The 22,746-nt window shown below is 60.2% G+C and overlaps 1 protein-coding gene across 2 annotated transcripts in view; it reads left to right on the forward strand.

The window, feature by feature from the left end:
• The window catches only part of ALDH4A1 (aldehyde dehydrogenase 4 family member A1), a 34,269-nt gene extending 22,080 nt beyond the window's left edge, over positions 1-12,189 (forward strand). The window contains exons 6-16 of one of the 2 annotated variants that reach the window (XM_025278847.3): positions 367-516; positions 604-678; positions 1,764-1,951; positions 2,911-2,958; positions 4,608-4,681; positions 6,952-7,148; positions 7,284-7,331; positions 8,225-8,377; positions 9,050-9,171; positions 9,695-9,813; positions 10,725-12,189. In XM_025278847.3, coding sequence (XP_025134632.2) covers positions 367-516; positions 604-678; positions 1,764-1,951; positions 2,911-2,958; positions 4,608-4,681; positions 6,952-7,148; positions 7,284-7,331; positions 8,225-8,377; positions 9,050-9,171; positions 9,695-9,813; positions 10,725-10,837 — 1,287 coding nt within the window. In that variant the 3' untranslated portion in view covers positions 10,838-12,189. The remainder of the gene's footprint in view (positions 1-366; positions 517-603; positions 679-1,763; positions 1,952-2,910; positions 2,959-4,607; positions 4,682-6,951; positions 7,149-7,283; positions 7,332-8,224; positions 8,378-9,049; positions 9,172-9,694; positions 9,814-10,724) is intronic. The other variant, XM_006068117.4, reaches the window with a different exon arrangement.
• The last annotated feature ends 10,557 nt before the right edge of the window (positions 12,190-22,746 follow it).

A 22,746-nucleotide genomic window follows, 5' to 3' on the forward strand; every position in this document is an offset into this window, starting at 1 on the left:
AGGAAGAGGCCTCTTTATTTGACCTAAGACTCGGCAGCTCGTAGGAAGTACGGTGGCCGCGCGGGAAGTGGGCAGGCGCAGAGAGGCGGACAGGAGCAGTTTCCCTTCCCCGGCGGGGCGTCCCGGGCAGGACAAGCAGCCACCAGCGACCGCATGTGCAGCGAGGGGCTGCCAGATCCCGGAGAGCCCGACTCCGGCCGCCCAGAGGCCTTTCCCCACGGCTGTTTGCAGTCCTCAGGTCCCCTGGTTCTTTCTCCCAAACACTCGTGCGCATCATGTGACTGCGGGCACAGGGTCCAGGGTCGGGAGGGGGCTCTCGGGAGGCAGGTCCTCCACTGCTGACCCTGAGGCCCTCCCGCCTGGCAGGGGAAGACGGTGATCCAGGCGGAGATCGATGCTGCGGCTGAACTCATCGACTTCTTCCGCTTCAATGCCAAGTTCGCCGTGGAGCTGGAAGGCGAGCAGCCCCTCAGCGTGCCGCCCAGCACCAACAGCATGCTGTACCGGGGGCTGGAGGTACCACCCCCGGGCGGTACCTCCGGTGGCGTGGGCGGGGAGCCGCCGGAAGCCCTGGGCCTGGCCTCACCGCCTCTTCTTCCCCAGGGCTTTGTGGCGGCCATCTCCCCCTTCAACTTCACTGCGATCGGTGGCAACCTGGCAGGGGCTCCGGCCTTGATGGTGAGATGTGGACAGCGGACTGGGAGGTGGCAGGACCAAGTCATCGCTTCCCCCTCAACAGTCAGGAGGCCACATCGAAGCCCTGGGGCCCCACTCTTGTGGGGAGAGGCACAAAATGTGGAGGCAGCTGGCCGTGTGGAGAGGCTTCTAGGGTCAGAGGCTGATCTGGGTCCCCATTGCCCCACTCTCCCTGGGTGGCCCCAGGCCAGCCCCTGCTCTCCTCTGAGGCCGTTTCGTCATCTGCAAGATAGAAATAACAGAAAAGCTTACGTTACAGGGTTGGGAAGAGCAAGCGAGACTGTGTTATGACTCGTCTTAACAGCAGGCAGGTCTGGCCCAGTGCAGGGTTAGTGTTACGCAGGGGCTGCTAACGATAATTACCTCTGAATGCTCGCTCTGTGCCTGGTGACTTACTCGTCAGGGTTGCATGGCTAATAGACGATGAAACTGGTGCAGGTTTGGGCTTGGTTTGTCTCAGTGGTCTTGAAGCCAGAGGGCTCCACTGCCGTGCTCAGGATGGGCTGTGAGCCCCGTGAGTTGGTGGGGGAGCTCTCTCACCACCTTGAGGGGCCTGGGTCACCCAGGGAGCAGCAGGAGGAGGGCTGAGTGGTTGGGGTGGCCGGGTGATCTGGGAGGTGCTCGTGCACGGGCCTGTCTTCGTGCGTCTGTGCTCAGACAGACGTGCACACACCTAGCGTCCACGTGCCCTCCTCCAGAACACGTGCAGACAGAGGCCTGTGCGTGCTGTCCCAACCTTACCCCGTGGGCGCCCGGCAACTTGGAAACACCCAGAACAGACCTGCCCGAAGGGTGCTGGCAGAACCAGTTGGCACAAACGTCTAGAGGAAGGGAGCCTCGGCCAGAGTGTGGGAGCAGACAGGGCAGGGCATCAGCTCATTCGCAAGGACTTTGAGGGCCCAGTGCCCGGCACCTGGGGGATTGGGGCTGGGTTGGGGACATCCTGGCCTGCACTGGGACCTACCTGGTGGCTGCAGCTGAGGGGTGGCTGTACCTTGGGGTAGGGTGGGGGTCGGGGCTGCTGGCCGCCCTCGGCCTTGTGAGTTATCACTGTGCCTCCCGGGCAGGGCAACGTGGTCCTGTGGAAGCCCAGCGACACTGCCATGCTGGCCAGCTATGCCGTCTACCGCATCCTCAGGGAGGCCGGGCTGCCCCCCAACATCATCCAGTTTGTGCCAGCCGATGGGCCCACCTTCGGGGACACTGTCACCAGCTCAGAGCACCTGTGCGGCATCAACTTCACAGGCAGTGTGCCGTAAGTCCCGAGGACGGCTCCCCACGCCGCCCAACCTCTGAGAACCGGGGCTGGGAACTCAGGGGCAGGCGCTGACTGTGTCCCGCTTCCTCGCTCAGCGGCCCTTGGGTGAGCCCCTCACCTCTCTGAGCCTCCCGCTTCCTCGCTCAGCGGCCCGTGGGTGAGCCCCTCACTTCTCTGAGCCTCCATATGTGCTGATTCCTACCCTGCAGAGTCCTTGTGAGGGTCAGACTAGTTAGTGGACAGGAAAGAGGGTTACAGGCCAACAGGCCAGAAGCAGCCTACAGGCATTTGGCAATACGGATTTTGATGCCACCTCTGTCCCTAGAAAGGACAAAGGGGAGCTTGGAATGAATTGGAGGAGAAATCAGGAAGGCTTCTTGGAGAAGGTGGCGTCTAAGCAGAGGAGTGGGCCAGGCAGAGGTGGAGGAGAGCAGTCTAGGCGGGAGAACGCATGTGCAGAGGCGCAAGGCTGATGCTCTTGTGCTCTGGGAGGTGGATGCAGTCCCATGAGGCTGGAGTGGGCAGCTTGGGGCTGAGGGTCAGAGAGTGGGGGCACGTGGCTTGGTCACAGCCGTGTTTTCGTGCACTCAGCTGATGTTCACTGACCCCTGTGCTTGCTGGGCTCTGCTGATGCCAAAGCTGGGCAGTGAACATGGGAGGGTCAGGTCCTGCCTCTGGGGCTTGTTTTTGTTTGTTGTGACTGCAATGGGTCTTAGTTGAGGCAGGTGGGATCTAGTCTCCCGGCCAGGGATCGAGCCCGGGCCCCCTGCGTTGGGAGTGTGGAGTTTCGACCACGGACCGTCAGGGAAATGCCTCTTGAGGGATTAGACTTCTGACTGTGGGACCCGTGAAGGTGTTTGGACTTGATCCTGAAGATGGTAGCAGCCATGGAAGGTTACCTGCAGGACAGTGAGAGCGGCAGTGTCAGTCGCTCAGTCGTGTCTGCCTCTTTGCAGCCCCTTGGACTGTGGCCCACCAGGCTCCTTGTCCATGGAACTCTCCAGGCAAGAATGCTGGGGTGGGTTGCCATTTCCCTCTCCAGGGGATCTTCCTGACCCAGGGATGGAACCCAGGTCTCCCACATTGCAAGCAGATTCTTTAGAGGGAGTGGCTTAATCAATCAGACTTAAGCAAGTATAGTGGTCGCTCTCCAGTTGGACCTGGCCAGTGGCCCTGTGTTCTTTGACTCCTAATAGCGATGGACAGCCGTGTACCACCGGGACACTTTCATGTGAAAATCCAAATGGGGCTTCACTTACGAACCCGGTCCCCCGGGGCCTGCATTTCCTTGTGGCACCACTGGCTGGAGACGGGTGGGTGGTCTCTGGTTCCCCGCCATCCCGACAGGCCCTGCGTCTCCGCATGCCTGGACAACCTCAGCCCCTCTGGGGCCTGCATGTGCAGCCTCTGACCTAGATGATGGCTCTGGCTGCCCTGAGCACACGTCTCTCACGGCTGGGAGCTGGAGACAGGTTAGGAGGATCTGGAGAGGGAGAGCGGACGCCTGAACCCGGGTAGAGAGGTGGGAGCCGGAAGAGATGGGCTGAGGAGGTGGCAGGGAGACTCGATCGCCTGTCTGTGGGGTCGGGGGGTCAGTGGGAACATCCAGGCTCGAGGCTGGAGGGGGCACTGTTCACCAAGGTGGGCTCCCCAGACGGCTGGGCACCCGGGAGCCTCAGGAAGGGGATGGACCAGAAGCTGGTCACCTTGAGTTTGAGGTCCCCGCGGGTCGTGCGGGCGGAGAGGTCGGGGCCTCTGCTCTGGGCCTCCCAGGTGTCCTGGGTTCGCCGCGGTGGCTTCTCGCCCTCTCTGCTGACCTCAGGGTCCCACCCGCCCGGTCCAAGGTTTGCCAGGTGGCGACGGCCGCGTTAGAATTGCTGAGGAGGGCGGTTTTCCAAAAGGCCCTCTCCGCCAGCCACGGGCCCCACGGGTCCCTGCCTATTAGCGGGCGGAGCGGGCCTGGCCCCCATTTGCCATGCTCTGGTGAGCAGCGGGCTCCAAGGTGGGAAAGTCATAAATTAGTATCAGCTACTGTGTCGCCAGCTCCCTGGTGATTAGCATTTTTATTGTTTTGTGGTGCTGAGGTTGGTCACACTCGGAGCCCCGGGAGGAGGCGGGGGCCTGAGCCGCCTCTCCCAGGACGCTCCCCGGTCCCCGGGCCCGGGTGTGAGCTCGAGGTGCTCCTCGCAGACCCCGGTGGTGTGTGTGCCCCATCAGGCACCCGCGGTATGCCCGGCACCGTCCTCAGCACTTGACTCACATCAGAGCTGTCCCCGAACGGCCCCGCCAAGTGAGATTGTTCTTGCCTGATCCAGATGTGGCATGAGCTTGAGGCCCAGAGAGGTGAAGAGTTGGGCATAAGATCACACGGCTGTGTGCGCCCGGGTCGGGACAGGAGCCCCCTGGCCTGGGGGCGTGGCCCCTCTCTGCACGGCCTTGCTGCCAAGCTTCCCCTTGCTGCCTCCTCGCAGGCCCTGCACGCAGCCCATGGCCAGCTGTTACCTCCGCCACTGCCGCCGCCACCCCTGCCAGCCTCCAGCGGGCTGCTGACCCTGTACCCCGCCCTCTGGTCGGGCGGGCGGGGAGCAGGCCCCTCACCTGCTCAGGTGCCTGAGCCCGGTGCCCTGATCCCCACTCTGTCCTCTGATTTCAGCACCTTCAAACACCTGTGGAAGCAGGTGGCCCAGAACCTGGACCGGTTCCGAACCTTCCCCCGCCTGGCCGGAGGTAAGGGCCCCCTCCCCAGCCGCGGCCGTCGTGGGAGAGGAGGAGCTGGGGGGCTCTGCAGGGGCGGAGCACTCCAGCCTGGAGCCCCTGCCCTGGCAGGCCCGGGGGTTGTTCAGAGAACTTCTGGCTCAGAGTGTGCATTTCTCATCCATTCCTCATGCAGCAAGGAAATTGCTGTTTGTGCAGAGGTGCTTTTTGGAGGTGGGGATGCAAGGGTGATGAGAGACAGAGACCCAGCCGTCACCAGCTTCTGTTCCAGCCGTGGGAGGCGGCAGTAAACAGCTGGATAAATGACGTCGTCGTGGGGTGAGAAGGGCAGTGGCTCATTAAAGGAGAGCAAAGAGGTGACAGGCAGGGCCGCCCGGAGGCCGGGTGTGGCAGGCGACTGTGACTCCATGGTGGGGAGCCTCTTCAAGGAGGGAGCATTTGAGCGGAAACCTGAACAGTGAAGACAAACGAGCCTCGCCGAGGTCCGGAGAGCAGACCGTCACGGGTGCGGACGCTGGACCGCCGTCCAGTGGACCTTCCTGCAACAATGGACATGGGCTTCACCGTGCGGTCCTGTAGGGTAGCCGCTCACCGCGTGTGGCCGCAGCGCTCTGGAAACGGGACTTGTGTGACTGAGGAAGTGAAAGTTACATTCAGTTTTAATCAGTTTGAATTTAAATGGCCGCACGGGGCTCATGACTCCCATGTTGCATCAGGTTGCATCACCCAGATCTAGGCCAAGGAAACGGTTAGTGGAGAGACCACGAGGTGGGAATGAGCTTGTGTGTGAAGAAACGCGGCCAGTGTAGCTGGGAAAGGGAGTGGGGTGGGGCAGGAGAAGGGGCTGAGAGCTCGGCAGGGATGGGTCTTGTTGAAGTAATAATTTTCCCACAGTTTTGTGGCCAAGGACATTTGACGTGCACTGTGTTTAAAGCAAAACGGATTCCTTACCTGCAGGACTTCTCAGAGCCTTTAACTCGCTAATGTGCAAGAGCCAGGGTTGGTGTGTAGTGTCTCTGAAGCTCTTTGGGGCACAGAACCCTGTTTTGACAGGGGCCCCAGTGGGTCACAGTGCAGTAAGGGCAGAGCTGGGGCTGCCGGTCTAGCTTTCTTGCTCCTGGAAGTGAAGTGGGACCCACTCCTGAGCTGGTGGGAGCTTTTAAAAGAATTTTTAGTGAAGTATGGTTGATTTACAGTTTTAGGCTGCGGTATTTACAAATTGGGCTGATTTACAGTATTGGGTTAATTTCAGCTATACAGCAGAATGATTCAGTTATGCATCTGTATATTCTTTGTCGTGTTCTTTTCCATCATAACTTGTTACAGGATATTGAGTATACTTCCCTGTGCTAGGGACCTTGCTGCTTATCCATCCTGTATGTAATCGTTTGCCTCTTAAGCTGGTGGGGCTTTGTTAGGGGTGTCAGGGCAGGTGACTCTGCTCAGGACCAGCTGTAGCATCTCTCCTCTCAGCACACCCCCGTCCAACCTTCGTAAGCCAGGAAACAGTGAGTCCCTTGGGTCAGCTGTGCGTGGTTTTCAGTTCAGTCTCCATCCCACCATCTCCCTGAGGGAGAAAGACAGCTGTTTACTCCACCACTTCCCAACCTTGAGTACGCGACTTAGTCTCTCCGTGCCTCAGTTTTCTTATCTTTAAAATGGGATGATGACGGGAGGTTGCCGCGAGGCTTCAGTGAAAGGGGCGCAGAGTGCTTTGAACTGAGTCTGGTGGGTAGTGCGTGCTTTGCAACACCAGCTGCTGTTGGCTGATGTTTAACTGAATGAAGAAAGTAGTAAGGCCCGGATGGTGGCGTGATTCCCTGGGCTGTCTCACACCAAGGGGACCAGGGAGGGGTGTCCCCGCCACGGGGAGGGGAGAGGAGCCAGCCCTGGCCGTGGACCCGGCTGGGGGTCAGGGAAGGCTCAAAGGAAGCTGTGCCCACTGCCGGGAGCCCTGGGTTCTGGCCCTTCCTCTGCCTTATCTGTGTTGGGCAGCATTCCCATCCCCAGGCTCAGCTTTCTCGTCTGTGAAATGGGAAAGCTGGTCCTGACGCCCCCTGGTGCCCTTCACCCGTGCCTGGGCCTCTGTCTTCCCGTCTGTAGGGTGGGAGGACAGGCCTGGCTGGTCAGTGTCCAGGGCGTATGGCTTCTCACGGCCTCCTCCGCCCGTCCCGGGGGCTGCTCGCCGGCCCCTGTGCGCAGGAGCAGGCAGCGTGTTGGGCCCCGGGGCCGGCCCCAGGGCCCACTGCCCCACGCACGCCCCCTCCCTTCCCGCCCCCTAGAGTGCGGGGGCAAGAACTTCCACTTCGTGCACCGCTCGGCCGACGTGGACAGCGTGGTGAGTGGGACCCTGCGCTCGGCCTTCGAGTACGGCGGCCAGAAGTGCTCGGCATGCTCCCGCCTCTATGCGCCCCGCTCGCTGTGGCCGCAGATCAAAGGGCGGCTGCTGGAGGAGCTCGGTGGGATCAAAGTGGGCAACGTGAGTGGCTCAGCCTCCTGCCGCGGCCCAGTGGGGGGCTGATGGGATTGGCCGGCGCGGTGTGCGAGGCGGGGCACTCCTCTTGTCTCACGCCGGCGGCCACCTCCTCTCCATCCGTGTCTCCCTTGCCTCCAGCCTGCAGAGGATTTTGGGACCTTCTTCTCTGCCGTGATTGATGCCAAGGTACAGGGGGGTGCCAGGCCTGTGCTGGGTGGGGGGTGGGAAGAGTGACCCAGATCTGCTTCGAGCAGGGTAGCCTGAGAGCCTTGCACACAGCCCCTGCCGCCCCCGCCAGCCCTGGAAGGAATAGAAGCATCCCTACCCAGAGAGGAGCTCGCCTCCTGCACACCCTGCCTCCAGACCCCCTTAAAGTGCCCGTGTTCGCCCGCACACCTGCACGCACACCCTTGAACACAGGTACACACACAGCCGTGAACACATTCATGTAGACCTCTGTGTGGGGTCATGCACGTAGGTCCACCCGTGTAAACACACACACAGCTACACACACACACGTCTCCATACATAGACAAATCTGGCAATAGGCACATGTGTGGGTCTGCATTGCAGAAACATATAATGCAGGCGTATGTGTGCCTACATACCTAAACCTAAAGACACATTGATATATATGTATGTTTGCATGATGTTTATATGTAAGTATACATGTTCTTGGACTTCCCTGGTGGCTCAGACGGTAAAGCATCTGCCTACAATGTGGGAGACCAGAGTTCAATCCCTGGGTCGGGAAGAGCCCCTGGAGAAGGAAATGGCAACCCACTCCCATACTCTTGCCTGGAAAATCCCATGGATGGAGGAGCTGGGTGGACTGCAGTCCATGGGGTCGTAGAGAGTCAGACTCTTTCTTTTTCTTTCTGTACGTGTTCTAACACACACATACACACGAGTCTGCACGTCAAGTCCTGTTTCTGCCCTGCTTAGCCAGGCCCTGTTTGCTCGCAGCCACCCCCGCACCCCACCTTCACCCCCTTCAGAATCTGGGGCCGATGTGTTGGGGGCTCCTGCTGGGAGCGGCCTCCAGCCGGCCCTTGACACCCCCCGCCCCGATCCCGCAGTCCTTCGGCCGCATCCGGAAGTGGCTGGAGCACGCCCGCTCCTCGCCCAGCCTCACCATCCTGGCGGGGGGCCAGTGTGACGACTCTGTGGGCTACTTTGTGGAGCCGTGCATCGTCGAGACCAAGGACCCCCAGGACCCCATCATGAAGGAGGTGACGGGGCAGGAGGGGCTGGGAGGGCAGCGTCTCCGGGCGTCGTCCCGTCTCACAGCTGAGCGCAGCGCGGCCCTGCCAGGGGCCTGCCTCACCCCCGGGGAGAGCAGAGCCAGGCCCTGGGCTCAGGCCTCCTGACCCCAGATCCCTGACGCTGCTGGCCGGGCTGAGGTCACAGCACCGACTGCCTGCTGCCCCGGAGGCCCCTACAGCTCCCTCAGCCTCTAGCATCTGGAGAGTCGCCAGTGTGGGCCAAGAAATTGATGGGGATGAAGTTTGGTGTATCGTTCCCGTTTTACAGATGAGAAACTGAGCTTCTGAGAAGTTAGGCAGTTGCTCAGGATGACAGTGTCCCCAGCCCCCGGGTGACGTCACGGGGCAGTCCCCTGGCCGCCTGTTGCCAGAAGTGTCCCCCTCCCAAGGGCCTGGACTCTTGGCTCTGGGGGTGGGTCTGGCTGGCAGGGAGGACAGAGGGTTAGGGTCTCTGGATCTTCTGCCAGGCTGGGTGGGGTGGGCAGGGTAGGAGCCGTCCTGGAGAGAACCCTGCAGGAGGCAAGGCCTGGCCCAGGCTGCTGGGCTGAGAAGGGGATCAGGGGCGGGGTGGGTGGGGGGAGGCGGCGGAGGCCTCGGGCACAGGTCCAGGCGGGGCCTGACCCTGGGGCTTCTCTCCAGGAGATCTTCGGTCCCGTGCTGGCCGTGTACGTCTACCCGGACGAGGAATACAAGGAGACGCTGCGGCTGGTCGACAGCACCACCAGCTACGGCCTCACGGGGGCAGTGTTCGCCCAGGATAAGTGAGTGGCCGCGGCCCCTCGGCGCCAGTCCTGACGTTCTCCCGTCCCGGAGACAGCCCACCCCGGACGCGGATCCCAGCAGTAACGTGCCCTTGCTGCTCTCCATGCCCCTCACTCCGCCCAGGCCGGCAGGTAGACAGAGGCCGCAGGCTCCTTGGTAAAGCGTTGGTGCTGGGGCCGCCCTGTTGGCTGCTGAAGCCAGGCCTCTAGGGCTGCGGCCGGGCAGTCAGCGCCTGTGGCCCGCCGCCCGGTCTGGCGGGGCTCAGGGCAGAAGGCAGGGCTTGGGCCCAGGTGCTGCCCTCGTCTGGTGGAGGCAGGACCCCCCTGGGCGCCGTGACGCTGGGCCTGAGGCTTCGCCCCGTCTTTTCTCCGTGGCACTGGTCGCCTCCCTGCGTCTGCCTCTAAGAGGGGAAGGCGGGGTTGGAACCTGAGGGGGCAGGCTGGGGCTTGGGGGGTTCCTGAGCTGCCGAGGGCAGGGGCCCAGCGCTGGCAACTACCCTCTTAGCGCCGCCCTGCCTTGTAGGGACGTTCTGCGGGAGGCCACAGAGCTGCTGAGGAACGCTGCGGGCAACTTCTACATCAACGACAAGTCCACCGGCTCGGTGGTGGGCCAGCAGCCCTTTGGGGGCGCCCGAGCCTCGGGTGAGCGGGTCCTCCTTTCTAGCAGGGGGTGAGGTCCTGGGGGAGACCCTTGCTGCTTCATCTCGAGGATGTTAAGAGGCACAGGAGGAGCACCGGTGGCTGAGCATGGAGGGCCAGGCCCTGTGTGAACTCAGAGTCCTCCCAACAGCCCCCTGTTGTGCTGCCTGTGCTCTTCCCATTTCACAGAGGGGAAAACTGAGGCCCAGGGAGGTGAGGTGAGTGGCCCAAGGGCACATGGCTAAGAAGTGGTGGAGTCAGGATTTGGGTCCCAGCATCCACATCTTGGTTTCCCAGGTGGCTCAGTGGTAAAGAATCCACCTGCCAGTGCAGGAGACGTGGGTTTGATCCCTGGGCCAGGAAGATCCCCTGGAGGCGGAAACAGCAACTCGTTCCAGTGTTCTTGCCTGGGAAATCCCATAGACAGAGGAGCCTGGCTCCTAGTCCATGGGGTCAGAAAGAGTCGGACATGACTTAGCAACCAAACACGACTTACCGTCTTCCAGGCCATTGCAGTCCAACCCCCTCCTGTCTACAAATGGGGAAACTGAGGCTTGGTGAGGGGCAGGGACTTGCCAGAGGTCGCGGTGCCCAGTGGCAGAGCCGGGGCCAGAACCTGGGCCTCCCCGCTCCCTGTCCAGAGCCCTCCACTGTGCTTTCCTGCCTCTCGGACACGCCGTGCAGGTGGGGCGCAGGGACACAGGGAGCCTGGGCGTCCTGTCCGCTCGCTGGCGCCTGCCCCCCGCCCCCCGACCGCCGGCTGCCCAGAGGCGCTCGTGGAGCCCTGGCCACCATGTCAGGGTTGGCTTAGCTGTCTGCTGCCCGTTCATTCCGTCTGCTCCTCCCCGCCCCTTCTCCCTTCTCCCCAGAGCTGCTGTACCTTTTGGGGGACAAACAGAGCTGTCTTTCCACAGGGACCAACGACAAGCCAGGCGGCCCCCACTATGTCCTGCGGTGGACGTCGCCCCAGGTCATCAAGGAGACGCACGGGCCTCTGGGGGACTGGCGCTACCCGTACATGCAGTGAGCCCCGCTCGGCGGCTCCGCTGTCCGTCCGTCCGTCCGTCCGTCCAGACGACTGACCTCAGTGCACTGACCACGCCCCGTGCTTCCACCCTGCCCCCACGGGGCGACCTCTTTCTAGGCCCGAGTCCTGCCCCCTGGCCCGCATCGGCCTGCGTCCTGGCCTCTACCACCCCTTAGAGTCAGGTGTGGGCTCTGGGTTGAGATCATGCTGTGGGGAGGTGTAGGGCTGCCACCCCTGCCCCCAAAGAGTGTCCTAGAAATTCCGCCTGGTGAGTGTGACCTTGGCGCCTAACTGGTTCTCCATCAGTCCCCTTCTTGCTCCTCTCTGCTGTGTCCAGGGTCTCAGGGGCCTGGGGCATGGCAGTGGAGAAGCTTGTGGATCTGCAGGAGGAGGAGGCAGCTCTGGGCGCCCTGGCACGCCGCACCCACCGAGGCCCCTGGCTTCTCTGGGTCTCCGGAGTTAGGGGTGACCAGAGTGGCCTGCAGGCTGCCACACTGTGGTCACAGGTCGTGGGGGCACCAGCTAGCCTTGCCCTGCTTGGTTCGTGCTGCTCACTAGCTCTTTGCCCAGACGCACCTGTGCCAGCAGGTACCCACCTGTGCCAGCAGGTACCTGTGCCCAACCAAACGCCTTAGACCCATGTGCCTTGCTCCCAAGTGCCTGAGCTCCCCGGAGGCCCTCAGATTCCTGGCGGTCTCCAGGCGGTGGGGCTAGGGGGCTTCTGCAGTCCACCTGCCAAGGTGCTGGTCCTTCCTGTCGGGCCTGTGAGGTTGGCAGACCTTGGGGGCCCTTCCTACCGCTTCCTTAGCTCTTGGGTTCTGCCTCGAGAGCCTCCTTTGGCCTGGGGCTTCCTGCAAGAGCTCAGTGCCCACTGGCCCAGGTAGGTGTTGCCCCTACCTTCCCCAGCGCCCCAAGACCTCACCTTGGGTCCCCATCTGGCCTGGCTGAGGCTCACCTGTAGAATCGTTCCCCCTTGGCATGTTCGTGCCTCTGTGTGTGGACTGGCCCCTCGGAGGCCTGTTCCTCAATGCAGCTGATCAGGGGACACTCAGATGCATCCTGGGTGGGTTCTGGGTGGTCAGGTAAGAGGTGACTCCGGGGAGAGTTTTTAGGGGGCCCTCCAGGCACGGCTGGCGTGGGGCCCCCGTGGGGCTGGAGTGGCCGTTCCCCCAGTGCGCGGTCACGCCGTGGCCCGTGGTCAGGGCTGGGCCTGTTGCCAACAGGCTTGTTTCTCACGGGGGCCAGGATGGGCGGCGGGCAGGCCGGAGGCAGTCCTGGTTCTGCTAGTTCTGCACTGTGAGGCGGCCGCGGGATTTGCCCTGACGCCACCTAATAAAATGCCTGTTACTTAACCAAACTGGTGGTTTTTCTGGTGGGAGTGGTGGGGGCTGGTCACCTTCTAAGTCCGGTGAGATTGCCAACATGTCACCGGGTGTCAGGGGCACAGTGCCCGTGATGTGATGGAAGGAAGGGTGACCCTGATGGCAGGGTGGCGGGAACTCTGGAGCCCGAGGGCCTGGGTATACACACACACACACACACACACACACACACACACACACACACACACACAGTCTTGAGAATTCAATGAGTTAATTCACGTAAGTGCTCAGAGCAATGCCAGATATGGAATTAATGATTCAGCAATGTTAACCTGTTTACCCATTGTGGTAACAACCGCCATTAAGTGCTGTGATAGTTAAGTTCGTGCGTCAGCTTGGCCGGGTTATGATGCCCAGGAACATTATTATCCAGAAACATTATTCTGGATGTTTCCATGGAGGTGTTTTTTGGATGAGATTAGCAGGAGACATCAGAGAAGGCGATGGCACCCCACTCCAGTGCTCGTGCCTGGAAAACCCCACGGACGGAGGAGCCTGGTGGGCTGCAGTCCATGGGGTCACGAAGAGTCGGGCACGACTGAGCAACTTCACTTTCACTTTTCACTTTCCTGCATTGGAGAAGGAAATGGCAACCCACTCCAGTGTTCTTGCCTGGAGAATCCCAGGGACGGGGGAGCCTGGTGGGCTGCCGTCTATGGGGTCGCACAGAGTCAGACATGACTGAAGTGACTTAGCAGCAGCAGGAGACATAAGAGGCATGGGTTCTATCCCTGGGTCAGGAAGATCCCCTGGAGGAGAGCATGGTAACCCACTCCAGTATTCTTGCCTGGAGAATCCCATGGACAGAAGAGCCTGGCAGGCTACAGTCCATGGGGTCACACAGTCAGACATGACTGAAGCGACTTAGCATGCACATACAACATTTAAATCTGTGGGCTTTGAGGAAAGCAGATTACTGTCCGTAACGTGAGTGGGCCGTATCCAATTAGTTGAAGGCCTGAAGAGAACAAAGACTGACCCCCCCGTGCATATGTTCCCCTGAGCAGGAAGGAACTCTGCCAGTGGCTGCCTTGGACTCAGCTGCTACTCCCTGCATTTCTGGCCTCCCGCCTCCATGATCGTATGGGCTCGTTCCTTATGATAAAGCTTTCTCCGTGTCTGTCTCTAGCGCCTTCCTAGAGGTTCTGCTTTTCTTCAGAACCCTGACTCATACACGTGCCGGAGACTTTGCATCTATTTTCTTTCATGCACAGCCATCTTATAAAGAAGTGTTGCCTTGCCCCCATTTTGCAGATGAGGACACAGGTGCAGAAAAGTGAAGGGACTTGGCAAGATGTGGCATTGCCAGGCTGGAAACCCAGCTCTGTCTGATTCCAAAACCCACCCTCTCTCCTCCACCCAGATGTCCACACAAGGCTGCAGACGCCCCGAGCACAGTGCTAACGTCCCACCTCGACCCCCCTACCTGTGCCATGGCCTCTCCAACCTCAGGTCTGACGCTTCTGCAGGAGCTGAGGATCAAATGACAAGTTTTAGAACCAACTGCCAGGTCCCATGGGCTTCCCGGATGGCTCAGCATGTAGAGAAAGAATCTGCCTGCTGGCCAGGTGATGTGACGGTGCGACCATGGCCAGTTAGGTTAAGCCCAGAATCCACAGGTCCAAACTCCACCTGAGCCAGCTGACTTGTAGGGGAGGACACGTGCATCCTGGCCTGTCTTCACCCCTAGATAGTGTAAAAGGAGGTGTTCCTGAACCTCATAGACGTCTCCCACCCCTGTCCAAGGTGAGGATCTTAGACCTGGAGGGAGGGGAAGGGACTCTATCCTGGGCAAAGCCCCCACCCTGGCTCACTCAGGGCTGCTACTGATGTGTGCCAGGGGAGCTGGATCAGAGAGAGAATGGGGGGATGGAGTCAGGGAGAGAGTGGGGGGACTGGGCTCAGAGAGAGAGGTGGCAGGGAGTGGAGTCAGGACAGCGTGGGGGATGGAGTCAGGGAGAGACGGGGGGAGGGGGTGGGGGTGGATCGGGTCAGGGAGAGTAGGGATGGAGTCAGGGATAGAGTGGGGGGATAGGGTCTGGGAGAGGGGGGATGGAGTCAGGGATAGAGTGGGGGATGCAGTCAGGGATAGAGTGGGGGATGGAGTCAGGAGAGTGGGGGATGGAGTCAGGAGAGTGGGGGATGGGGTCAGGGAGAGAGTTGGGGGATGGAGTCAGGAGAGAGTGGAGGATGGGGTCAGGAGAGAGTGGGGGATGGGGTCAGGAGAGAGTGGGGGATGGGGTCAGGAGAGAGTGGGGGATGGGTCAGGAGAGAGTGGGGGATGGGGTCAGGAGTGGGGGGATGGGGTCAGGAGAGTGGGGGATGGGTCAGGAGAGAGTGGGGGATGGGGTCAGGAGAGAGGGGGGGATCGGTTCAGGGAGAGTAGGGATGGAGTCAGGGATAGAGTGGGGGATGCAGTCAGGGATAGAGTGGGGGATGGATTCAGGAGAGTGGGGGATGGGGTCAGGAGAGTGGGGGATGGGTCAGGAGAGAGTGGGGGATGGATTCAGGAGAGTGGGGGATGGGGTCAGGAGAGTGGGGGATGGGTCAGGAGAGTGGGGGATGGGTCAGGAGAGAGTGGGGAGACTTCAGTCAGGGACATAGTGGGAGCTCAGGGAAAGGAGGCAACTGTATTTTGTAGAAAGGGATACTGTGACCCTGTTATCGTTTCTGAATGAATGGAGTGACTTATTCACAGGCGCACTGAGACAGCTGGCTGACCGCTGGCCACGTGCTTCCCCCTCTAGCCTCAGTAGAGCCTTGACGTTGACGTTGACCTCACCAGGGAACTGTTAACGACATTTTATGGAAGGCCCGTGGCACTCGCGTTGAATGAGGTCACACAGCGGGTTGGTCAAGGGCTGAGTGTGAACCCGGCTATGGACGCCACACCCATCCCCCATCACCCTCCCTGACTCCCAGCTGTGCCTGTAAGGATGTTTTGTCCTGTCTCCTCCCAGCCCAGTGCCTCTGACTCCACCGGATGAGGGCAGGAGGTGGCTCGTTGCTCACTCCATTTTCTCTACCCTCCTTGTCTCCCAGGCTTGGGGCCCCGTGCCCACCCACGTGCCCGAGGCCTCTTTGCATGCTCACCACAGTTAAGTCCCCGTGTCCACAGTGGCCCAAGGAGCCTCTTCATTTCCCTGCTGCGGCCGGAGCCCAGCCGCAGGTCTGGGCTGGAGCGTGAACCATTTGACTGAGGCCGGATGTCCCCAACACCACTGCCCACGGGCTGCCAGTGGGGCGTGCACGCTAAGGAAATTAGGGGCCACCTGTGCCCCAGTTGACGGGCAGACCTGAAGCTCCTGCGGGGAGGGGGGCTCTGGGGGAAGCAGCAGGCTGCAGACCCACCCTCTCCACAGAGCCACGTCTTCATTTTTATCAGTTCAGCCGCCCTCGCACCCATCATCACGGTTCCTGTATGGTCTCTGTCTAGAGGCAGCACAGGAAATAGTGAGAGCTGCCATCAGTGAACGCAGGCGTTGTGCTCTGGATGTCAGACCCTCAGATCCTCACTGGGACCCCGAAGGTGTGCTCCATTGGGCCTGTTTTGCAGATGGGGGGACTGAGGAACGGATGGGTGAGTTAGCTAACACACCCGGAGGAGGCGGCCGTCTGCATTTCTGTCCCCACCTCTGCCTGCCTGGCCACCGAGCACAGTGCGAACACCCACCTCAGCCCCCCTGCCTGTGCCGTGGCCCCTCCAACCGCAGATCTGATGCTTCTCCAGGAGCTGAGGATCAAATGACAAGTTTTAGAACCAACTGCCAGGTCCCATGGCCTTCCCCGATGGCTCAGCAGGTAAAGAATCTGCCTGCAATGCAGAAAACACAGGAGATGAGTGTTCAACCCCTGGGTCAGGAAGATCCCCTGGAGGCGGGCATGGCAACCTGCTCCAGTGTTCTTGCCTGGAGAATTCCATGGACAGAGGAGCCTGGGGGGCTACAGTCCATGGGGTTGCAGAGTCAGACAAGCCTGAAGTGACTGATCGTGTGTGCACACCAGGCCCCATGACCTGCCCAGGGTGAGATGCTCAGTGAAGGAGAACGTACCCTTACTCACTCTTTCAACACCATCGGCCTGGGTGCCTGCAGTCAGAAAGGAGTTGAAGCTGGGCTTCCTTATCCCATGGGCCGGTTCTCCTGCTAATTACCTTGGACCACACCAGCCTGGGAGGGAGGAGGTGTTATTTTGGCCCCATTTCACAGATGAGGAAACTGAGGCTCAGGGAGACCTGCTCAGTAAGGGTCAGGGGCAGAGGCTAGAGCAGAACTTGTTCCCACTGGCTATACCAGCACCTGCTTGTCCTGGCCTCTCACAGGAATCCAGTGGCTTCTGGGCAGGAGCCATCCAGCCAGCGGGTGGGAGGAGGCATGGCAGACAGTGGCTCCAGAGACAGGCAGCCAGCCTTGTGCCCCTTCTCCGAGGTTGATGACGGCCGCCCTGGGTGGTGGAGCAGATGCCACATGACCCTCAGGTGCCCGGGGCACCTCAGCATTCTCTCCCGGAGCTCTGCCACGCCCTCTCTCCAGGCCCCAGGTGGCCGGCAGGCGCCCCTCAGCCTCACAAGCGTTGGGGCACAGAGGCTGGGGTGAAGCGAGGGAGCTGATGTTCTGCTGGGGTTCACGTGCACCCGGGCAGACGTCGTCAGAAGGAGAGTCGTGAGGAGATTAATGCCCGGAAGAGGTTACACTGCCAGTACGTGGCAGAGCCAGGACTGGAGCCCAGGTCGGTCAGATCTGAGTCTCAGCACGGAGAGTCCTACAGAGTCACAGACCCCAGGCCCCCTCGGGCCTAGAATCGAGAATGTCTAGAACGCCGGCTCCATGCTAGGACCACGGCCATGCCAGGCCCCCTCGGGCCTAGAATCGAGAATGTCTAGAGCGCCGGCTCCATGCTAGGACCACGGCCATGGACACTGCGGTGTAATATGCACTATCATTTATCAAGCAGGGCCTTCACGTATTCATCTCACTTAATCACCCTCCGTGGAGGGCGGCTGTGCCCATTTCACAGGAAGCTGAGTGGAGTCAGAGCCTGCTGGGTGGTTACTGTCCGCTGCCACAGGCTGGGCGCTCCGGAGCCCCACGGAGCAAGACCAGCTCTCTTCCCCACCCCAGCCCTTCACACTCCCTTTAGTGATGATCACCTTTCTGGCTGTCATTGGGCTTGTGGTCATTTGGGATCTTCAGATCGTTTTCTGGATGAGCCTGAGCCTGCTTGAGGTCACCCAGCAAAGTTCGGAAAGGGGGCTTGAGTGGATCTCTGTACTCGAGAAGGTGTCCTCACCAAGCAGAGTTCCTCCTCAGGCCTTCGCTGACTCCTTGGTGCCCAGCTTCTAGGGGTCATCCTGCCCACTCCACCTTCGACATCTGAACTCTCGGAGGTTGACTGGTGAGGCTGGCTGCTTTGAGAACCAGCTCTGAGGCCCCCCTGTGCCCTGTTCCAGAGTGTCTCTGAACCAAGCAGATGCTCAGGGGCTCCTTGGGGAATCCCTGCCTGCCAACCCCTGCCTGGGCAGCTGAACTGGAGCCAGGCTTCCAGCTGCCCCACTGGGTCCTGGAGGAGGTAGAACTGATAGGAGAGAGACAGAGGGAAAGGGAGGGGAGGTGGGCAGGGAAGCCAGCAGAGGGTACGCAAGGGTGGGGTCGGGGAGAGCAGCTGGTGCGGCCCCCAGGCCCCTGGGGTCAGGCCCCTCATGGGTCCCCCATGCTCTAGCCCCTCTCCAACCCCCATCATGGGGGAGGAGGGAGGTTCAGGGAAGCCCCCTCCAGCCCAGAGCGAGCACGGACTGTTCCTTTCCGCAAGCATCCTGGGAAGCAGATGCAAGGCAAATGGGCATCCTCTCTGGGCCCCCATTTCCACGGCCGGCCCCTGCCCCATGGACTTTGCATAAGTCGGTCACGGTTCTCCATCACTTTGGCAACCAGCGCCCACACAGGTGTGAGCATGGGGAACTCAGGCCCTGGACTGGCCCATGAGGGTCGCCTGGGTCACCATGCGGTGTGCATGGGCGGTGTGTGCAGTCCTGAAGGAGAGCCACAGCCTCAGGGTTCCCCTGGCATTTGTCCTTGGGACAGCCAGTGCCCAAGCGTCACCCACTCGCCCCTCTTAGGTGACATCAAGATCAGAGGGGACCTTGGAGATCATCTAGCCCAGGGCATCTCATGAATCACGGCCTGAGCCACGTGACATTCTGGAGCTGGGTGCACAGCTGCATTTGTGGGTATATGCATTAGTGTCCAGGACTCTGTCAGGATCTCAAAAGGATCCTTGCCTCTGAAATTGTAAGAAACACTGAGTCCATTTTACAGATGGGGAGGCTGAGGTCCAGAGAGTGGAAGCCACTGGTCCAAGGGTAGCCTTCCGATGGGGGCAGAGCTAACCTGGAAGCCAGGACTTCTGACTCTCCGTCCGGAGCTCCTTCTGCAGGTTTCACTCTTCAGAGAGGATCGTCCGTGCAGACTGACAGCCCGCACTAAGCAAGGGGACCCCATTGCTCTTTCCTCCCGGGAGCCCCTGTCAGGGTCCTGGATTCCTCCAATCCGCATGGTTGCCATGTGGCTTTGAATCAGTCACTGTCCCTCTCCAAACCTCAAATTCCTCCTCTGAAAACTGGAGAGCTCATAGCAGCACCTCGAACAGTGGTGAGAATGAAACAGAATGGCAGCGTGGTGGGTGCCCACACTGTCCCCGGAGTGGGGTGAGCCCTCCAAACGTGTTCACCACAGAAATAACCTGGGTTCATTTTTGCCATCCTCCTCCCAGGCTCCCTGGCTGCTGCCCTCACGGAGTGCTTGGCCGGCCCGCACCGCCCCTTCTCCTGACCCCATCTTGGTGGCCGGCACAGTGTAAGGCATTGCAGAGCTGTTCTGACATGGTTTTGACTTGATTGGAGTCCAGGGGAAATCAACTTGCTTTTCTGGCCCTTTGGCAACTGGCCCGCTCCAGGCCTCAGTTTCTGCATCTGTATAATGGGTAGGTTTTGGAGCTCTGCAGGCCCTCTTAGCTCTGACACCATATGCCATGCTGTGGGTGGCCCTGGTACCCCTGGCACCTACCAATGAGTGCTGCCCTCGCAAGGGGCCTGACTTCTGCCTGCAGACACGAGTCATGTCCTCTGTGTGTCCCAACGATGGCCCTTGTACCCTACCCGGCCCTGCCACATGGGGGCTCAGCTAGCGACCTCTGGACGAACGGCTTTCTCAGCCACTCTTGTCCGCCACGACCCCACGTCTGGAGGGCTCCAGCTGACTTGATACTCTCGCACCCTACCATCCCCTTACCCCCAAGCTTTGCTAAATACCCTGACGTGGTTGGGAGACTCCAGAACATTCCAGGGCCACCCAGCAACCAGCACGCTTACTTCCCCTCTTCAAACTGATGCACACACTTGATGTGCCTGGAAGTGGTCCTTCCCAACACCTTGGCCTTGAGGTGGGACCTGCACTGGGGGAGGTTGGCACCGGCTCCCCCCAGCCTCATGGGGGGCATGGCGGTGACAGCTCCTGTGGGCAGAGCACACAAAAACCAGAGAGCAAGAGAGCTGGAGGCTTGGCAGCCTGGGACTGGTTTCTAGTGGCCGGTGGTTAGGACGCTGCGCTTTCGCTGCTGTGGATCTGGGCTGAGTCCCCGGTCGGGGAACTAAGCTCCCACAAGTTGTGCAGCACAGCAAATACATTCTAGCATCACCACTTATTAGATGTGTGATTTTTGGCAAGTGCTTAACTGTTCAGCCTCAGTTTCCTCATTTAAAAAATGGGAGTAAAATGACTGCTTGGCTGGGTAGTTGCACAAACTAAATGATACCGAACCTATAAAGTGCTTGGCACCATGCCTGGCATACACACCCCGGGAAGGGTGCTATTTAGTCATAATCCTCCTGATCTCCCAAGAGTCTGGCAGGGCAAGGGGCCATGGTCTCGGCGGCTCCTAGAAGGCCACCACGGACCCTATTCCAAGGAGGCCAGTGTGGTTTGAGGTGCGTGGAACAGAGTCGAGCAGGGAGAAGAGCAGCTGAGGTGGGGCCAGGCTGGGGAGGCCCTGGACGCCAAGGCCAGGGGCTCAGCCGTGGTCCTGCAGCAGGACGGAGTCCCGGGGGTGCTGGAGCCGAGGAAGGAGAGACTCAGAGCTGTCCTGCAGGGGCTGAAAGTGTCAGGGTGAGGCAGACGGAGAGGTCCGGACAGGAGGTGGTGAGGGTGTGAGTTTGGGATGAGGCAAAAGGGGAGGGGCCTGGAGAGAGCCAGCAGGACACAGGTGCGTGAGTGCTGGGCTTTGACTGCTGACACGCAGGGTGGGTGTGGGCTCTCCACAGAGGGCCTCCCCATTGTACAGACGAGGACACTGAGGCCAGAAGGAGGGCAGCGCCAGGCCCAGAGCCCACGCCTCCAGACTCTTCCTTTCATCCTGTGGGTCAGGTCTCCCCCTCCGCCCACTGGTTTACCGGAGAGGGTGACGGACAGCCCCCTGAGTCACACAGCAAATCCCGCGTCTTTCCACAGCACCAGGGGGCCTGTTCCTTTTGCTTCCAGTGTCTGTGGTTGACTCTAGCCCAGGGGTGTTCGGAGGCGCAGGAGGGGGTGGTCCCTCTGGAATCGCTACAGGCACAGCCAGCTTCCTTCAGGGTAACTTCGGGACGCTTCGGGCTCTTTCAGCTGGGCTCAGTGGCCGCTCACTGCATCACAAGAAAGGACAATCTCGCACTTCTGGCCAGTTCACCTTTCCCCAGGGTTTGCTGTGCGCCCTGCAGGTCACATACGCCGTTTTACCTGATTCCCACACTGATCTCATGAGGCTGGAGTTATCAGGCCTGTTTCGGTAGCAAAAAGAGACTCAGAGAGGTTGAGTAACCTGCCCACAGTCGCACAGCACACAGAGCAGATGTCCCGTCCAGGCCGGCTGGAGTCAGGTTACCTCGAGGTTCCCGGAGTGCAGACGCATGCTTCAGCAGGAGCCGGTCAAGGACATAGGTCTGCTCCCGGGGGCCCAGCGCTGGTCCAGACGGGAGGGGCACTGCAGGGCAGAGCGGAAGCAGTGTCTGTGAACTGGGGCCACGCAAGGCCTCTAGGAGGAGGCGAGGCTCCAGCGGACTGTGGAAGGAGCGGCAGGACTCGGCAGGGTGCGCAGGGGGACAGTGCTGGGTCTCCGGTCCCCTCTGTGTCCCTTAGAGCCTCCTCCCCCCACGACCCTGGGGCCCAGGAGCAGGGCTCGGGCCTGTGACAGACCCGTCCCATCTGGCCATTATAGAGCAGGCCCTTAAGGAACGTGTGCATTGTTGGGACCAGAAAGGACCAAAACAGCACTCTGTGGACAAGGATCGCTGATCCAAGCAGGTTCCTGGTTTGCTGGAGCCATCTCCCTCCATCTTATTCCTTGGGGGGAGTCACCATCAACGTTAGGAATTTTTAACTTTCCTTTCTGCCACAACGCCTGCCCCTGGGTGCTGGATCGACGGGACACCCGGCAGGGTCCCTCTGCAGAGCTGACTGATGGACTATCGGGCTGACAGAGGCCCGCCCCTCGGCCCCTGCCCCCAACCTCCCAATCTCTTGCCTGCTGTTGTGCTGCTTTTATCAAAAGCCAGGCCCTTAGGACTTCCCTGGTGGTCAGTGGTTAAGAATCCACCTTGCAGTGCAGGGGACGTGGGTTTGATTCCTAGTTGCGGATCTCAGATCCCACATGCCACAGAGCCCCTAAGCTGGAGTGCCACAACTGGGCCCCCGCACCGCAACCAGAGAGTCTGGCCCTGCAAGGAAAGATCCAAAGCTCCCACATGGCTCAGTGACGGTCCCGCCTGCTGCAACCAAGACCCAACGCAACCAAATAAATGAATATATATATATATTTAAAGCAAGGCCCTTTCAATGTAACATGGCATGGAGGTTAAGAGCCAGGCCTTGAGGCTGTGAGCCCCAGCTCTCTTGGTTGTACAATTGACAGTGAGTTTCTTAGCTTCTCTGCCTCAGTCTCCTCATCTGTGAAATGGGGTTGGCAACAGTTCCAGTTATTGTGAGCAGTGAATGAGATGGTGGATGACAAGCTCTCAGGGTGATGCCTGACTCTTAGCACTGGGGCTGCTGTTTTAGAACAACTACTATGGGTCAGGTGTGGGATACAGGACCACGTGCCAGCCCCAGCTGGGTCAGGCTCAAGTGTGGGCTCCATTTGTCCCCCTACTCTGTCTCCTAATGGGAGCATCTATGTCCTTCACAGCTTTGGAACTGTGGTGTTGGAGAAGACTCTTCAGAGTCCCTTGCACTGCAAGATCAGACCAGTCAATCCTAAAGGAAATCAGTCTTGAATATTCATTGGAAGGACTGATGCTCAAGCTGAAACTCCAATACTTTGGCCACCCAATGCGAAGGGCTGACTCATTAGAAAAGACCCTGATGCTGGGAAAGATTGAAGCGGGGAGGGGAAGGGGATGACAGAGGATGAGATGGTTGGATGGCATCACCGACTCAATGGACATGAGTTTGGGTAGACTCTGGGAGTTGGTGATGGACAGGGAGGCCTGGCGTGCTGCAG

The sequence above is a fragment of the Bubalus bubalis genome, chromosome 2 (assembly GCF_019923935.1).
Source record: "Bubalus bubalis isolate 160015118507 breed Murrah chromosome 2, NDDB_SH_1, whole genome shotgun sequence".
Classification (NCBI taxonomy): Eukaryota; Metazoa; Chordata; class Mammalia; order Artiodactyla; family Bovidae; genus Bubalus; species Bubalus bubalis.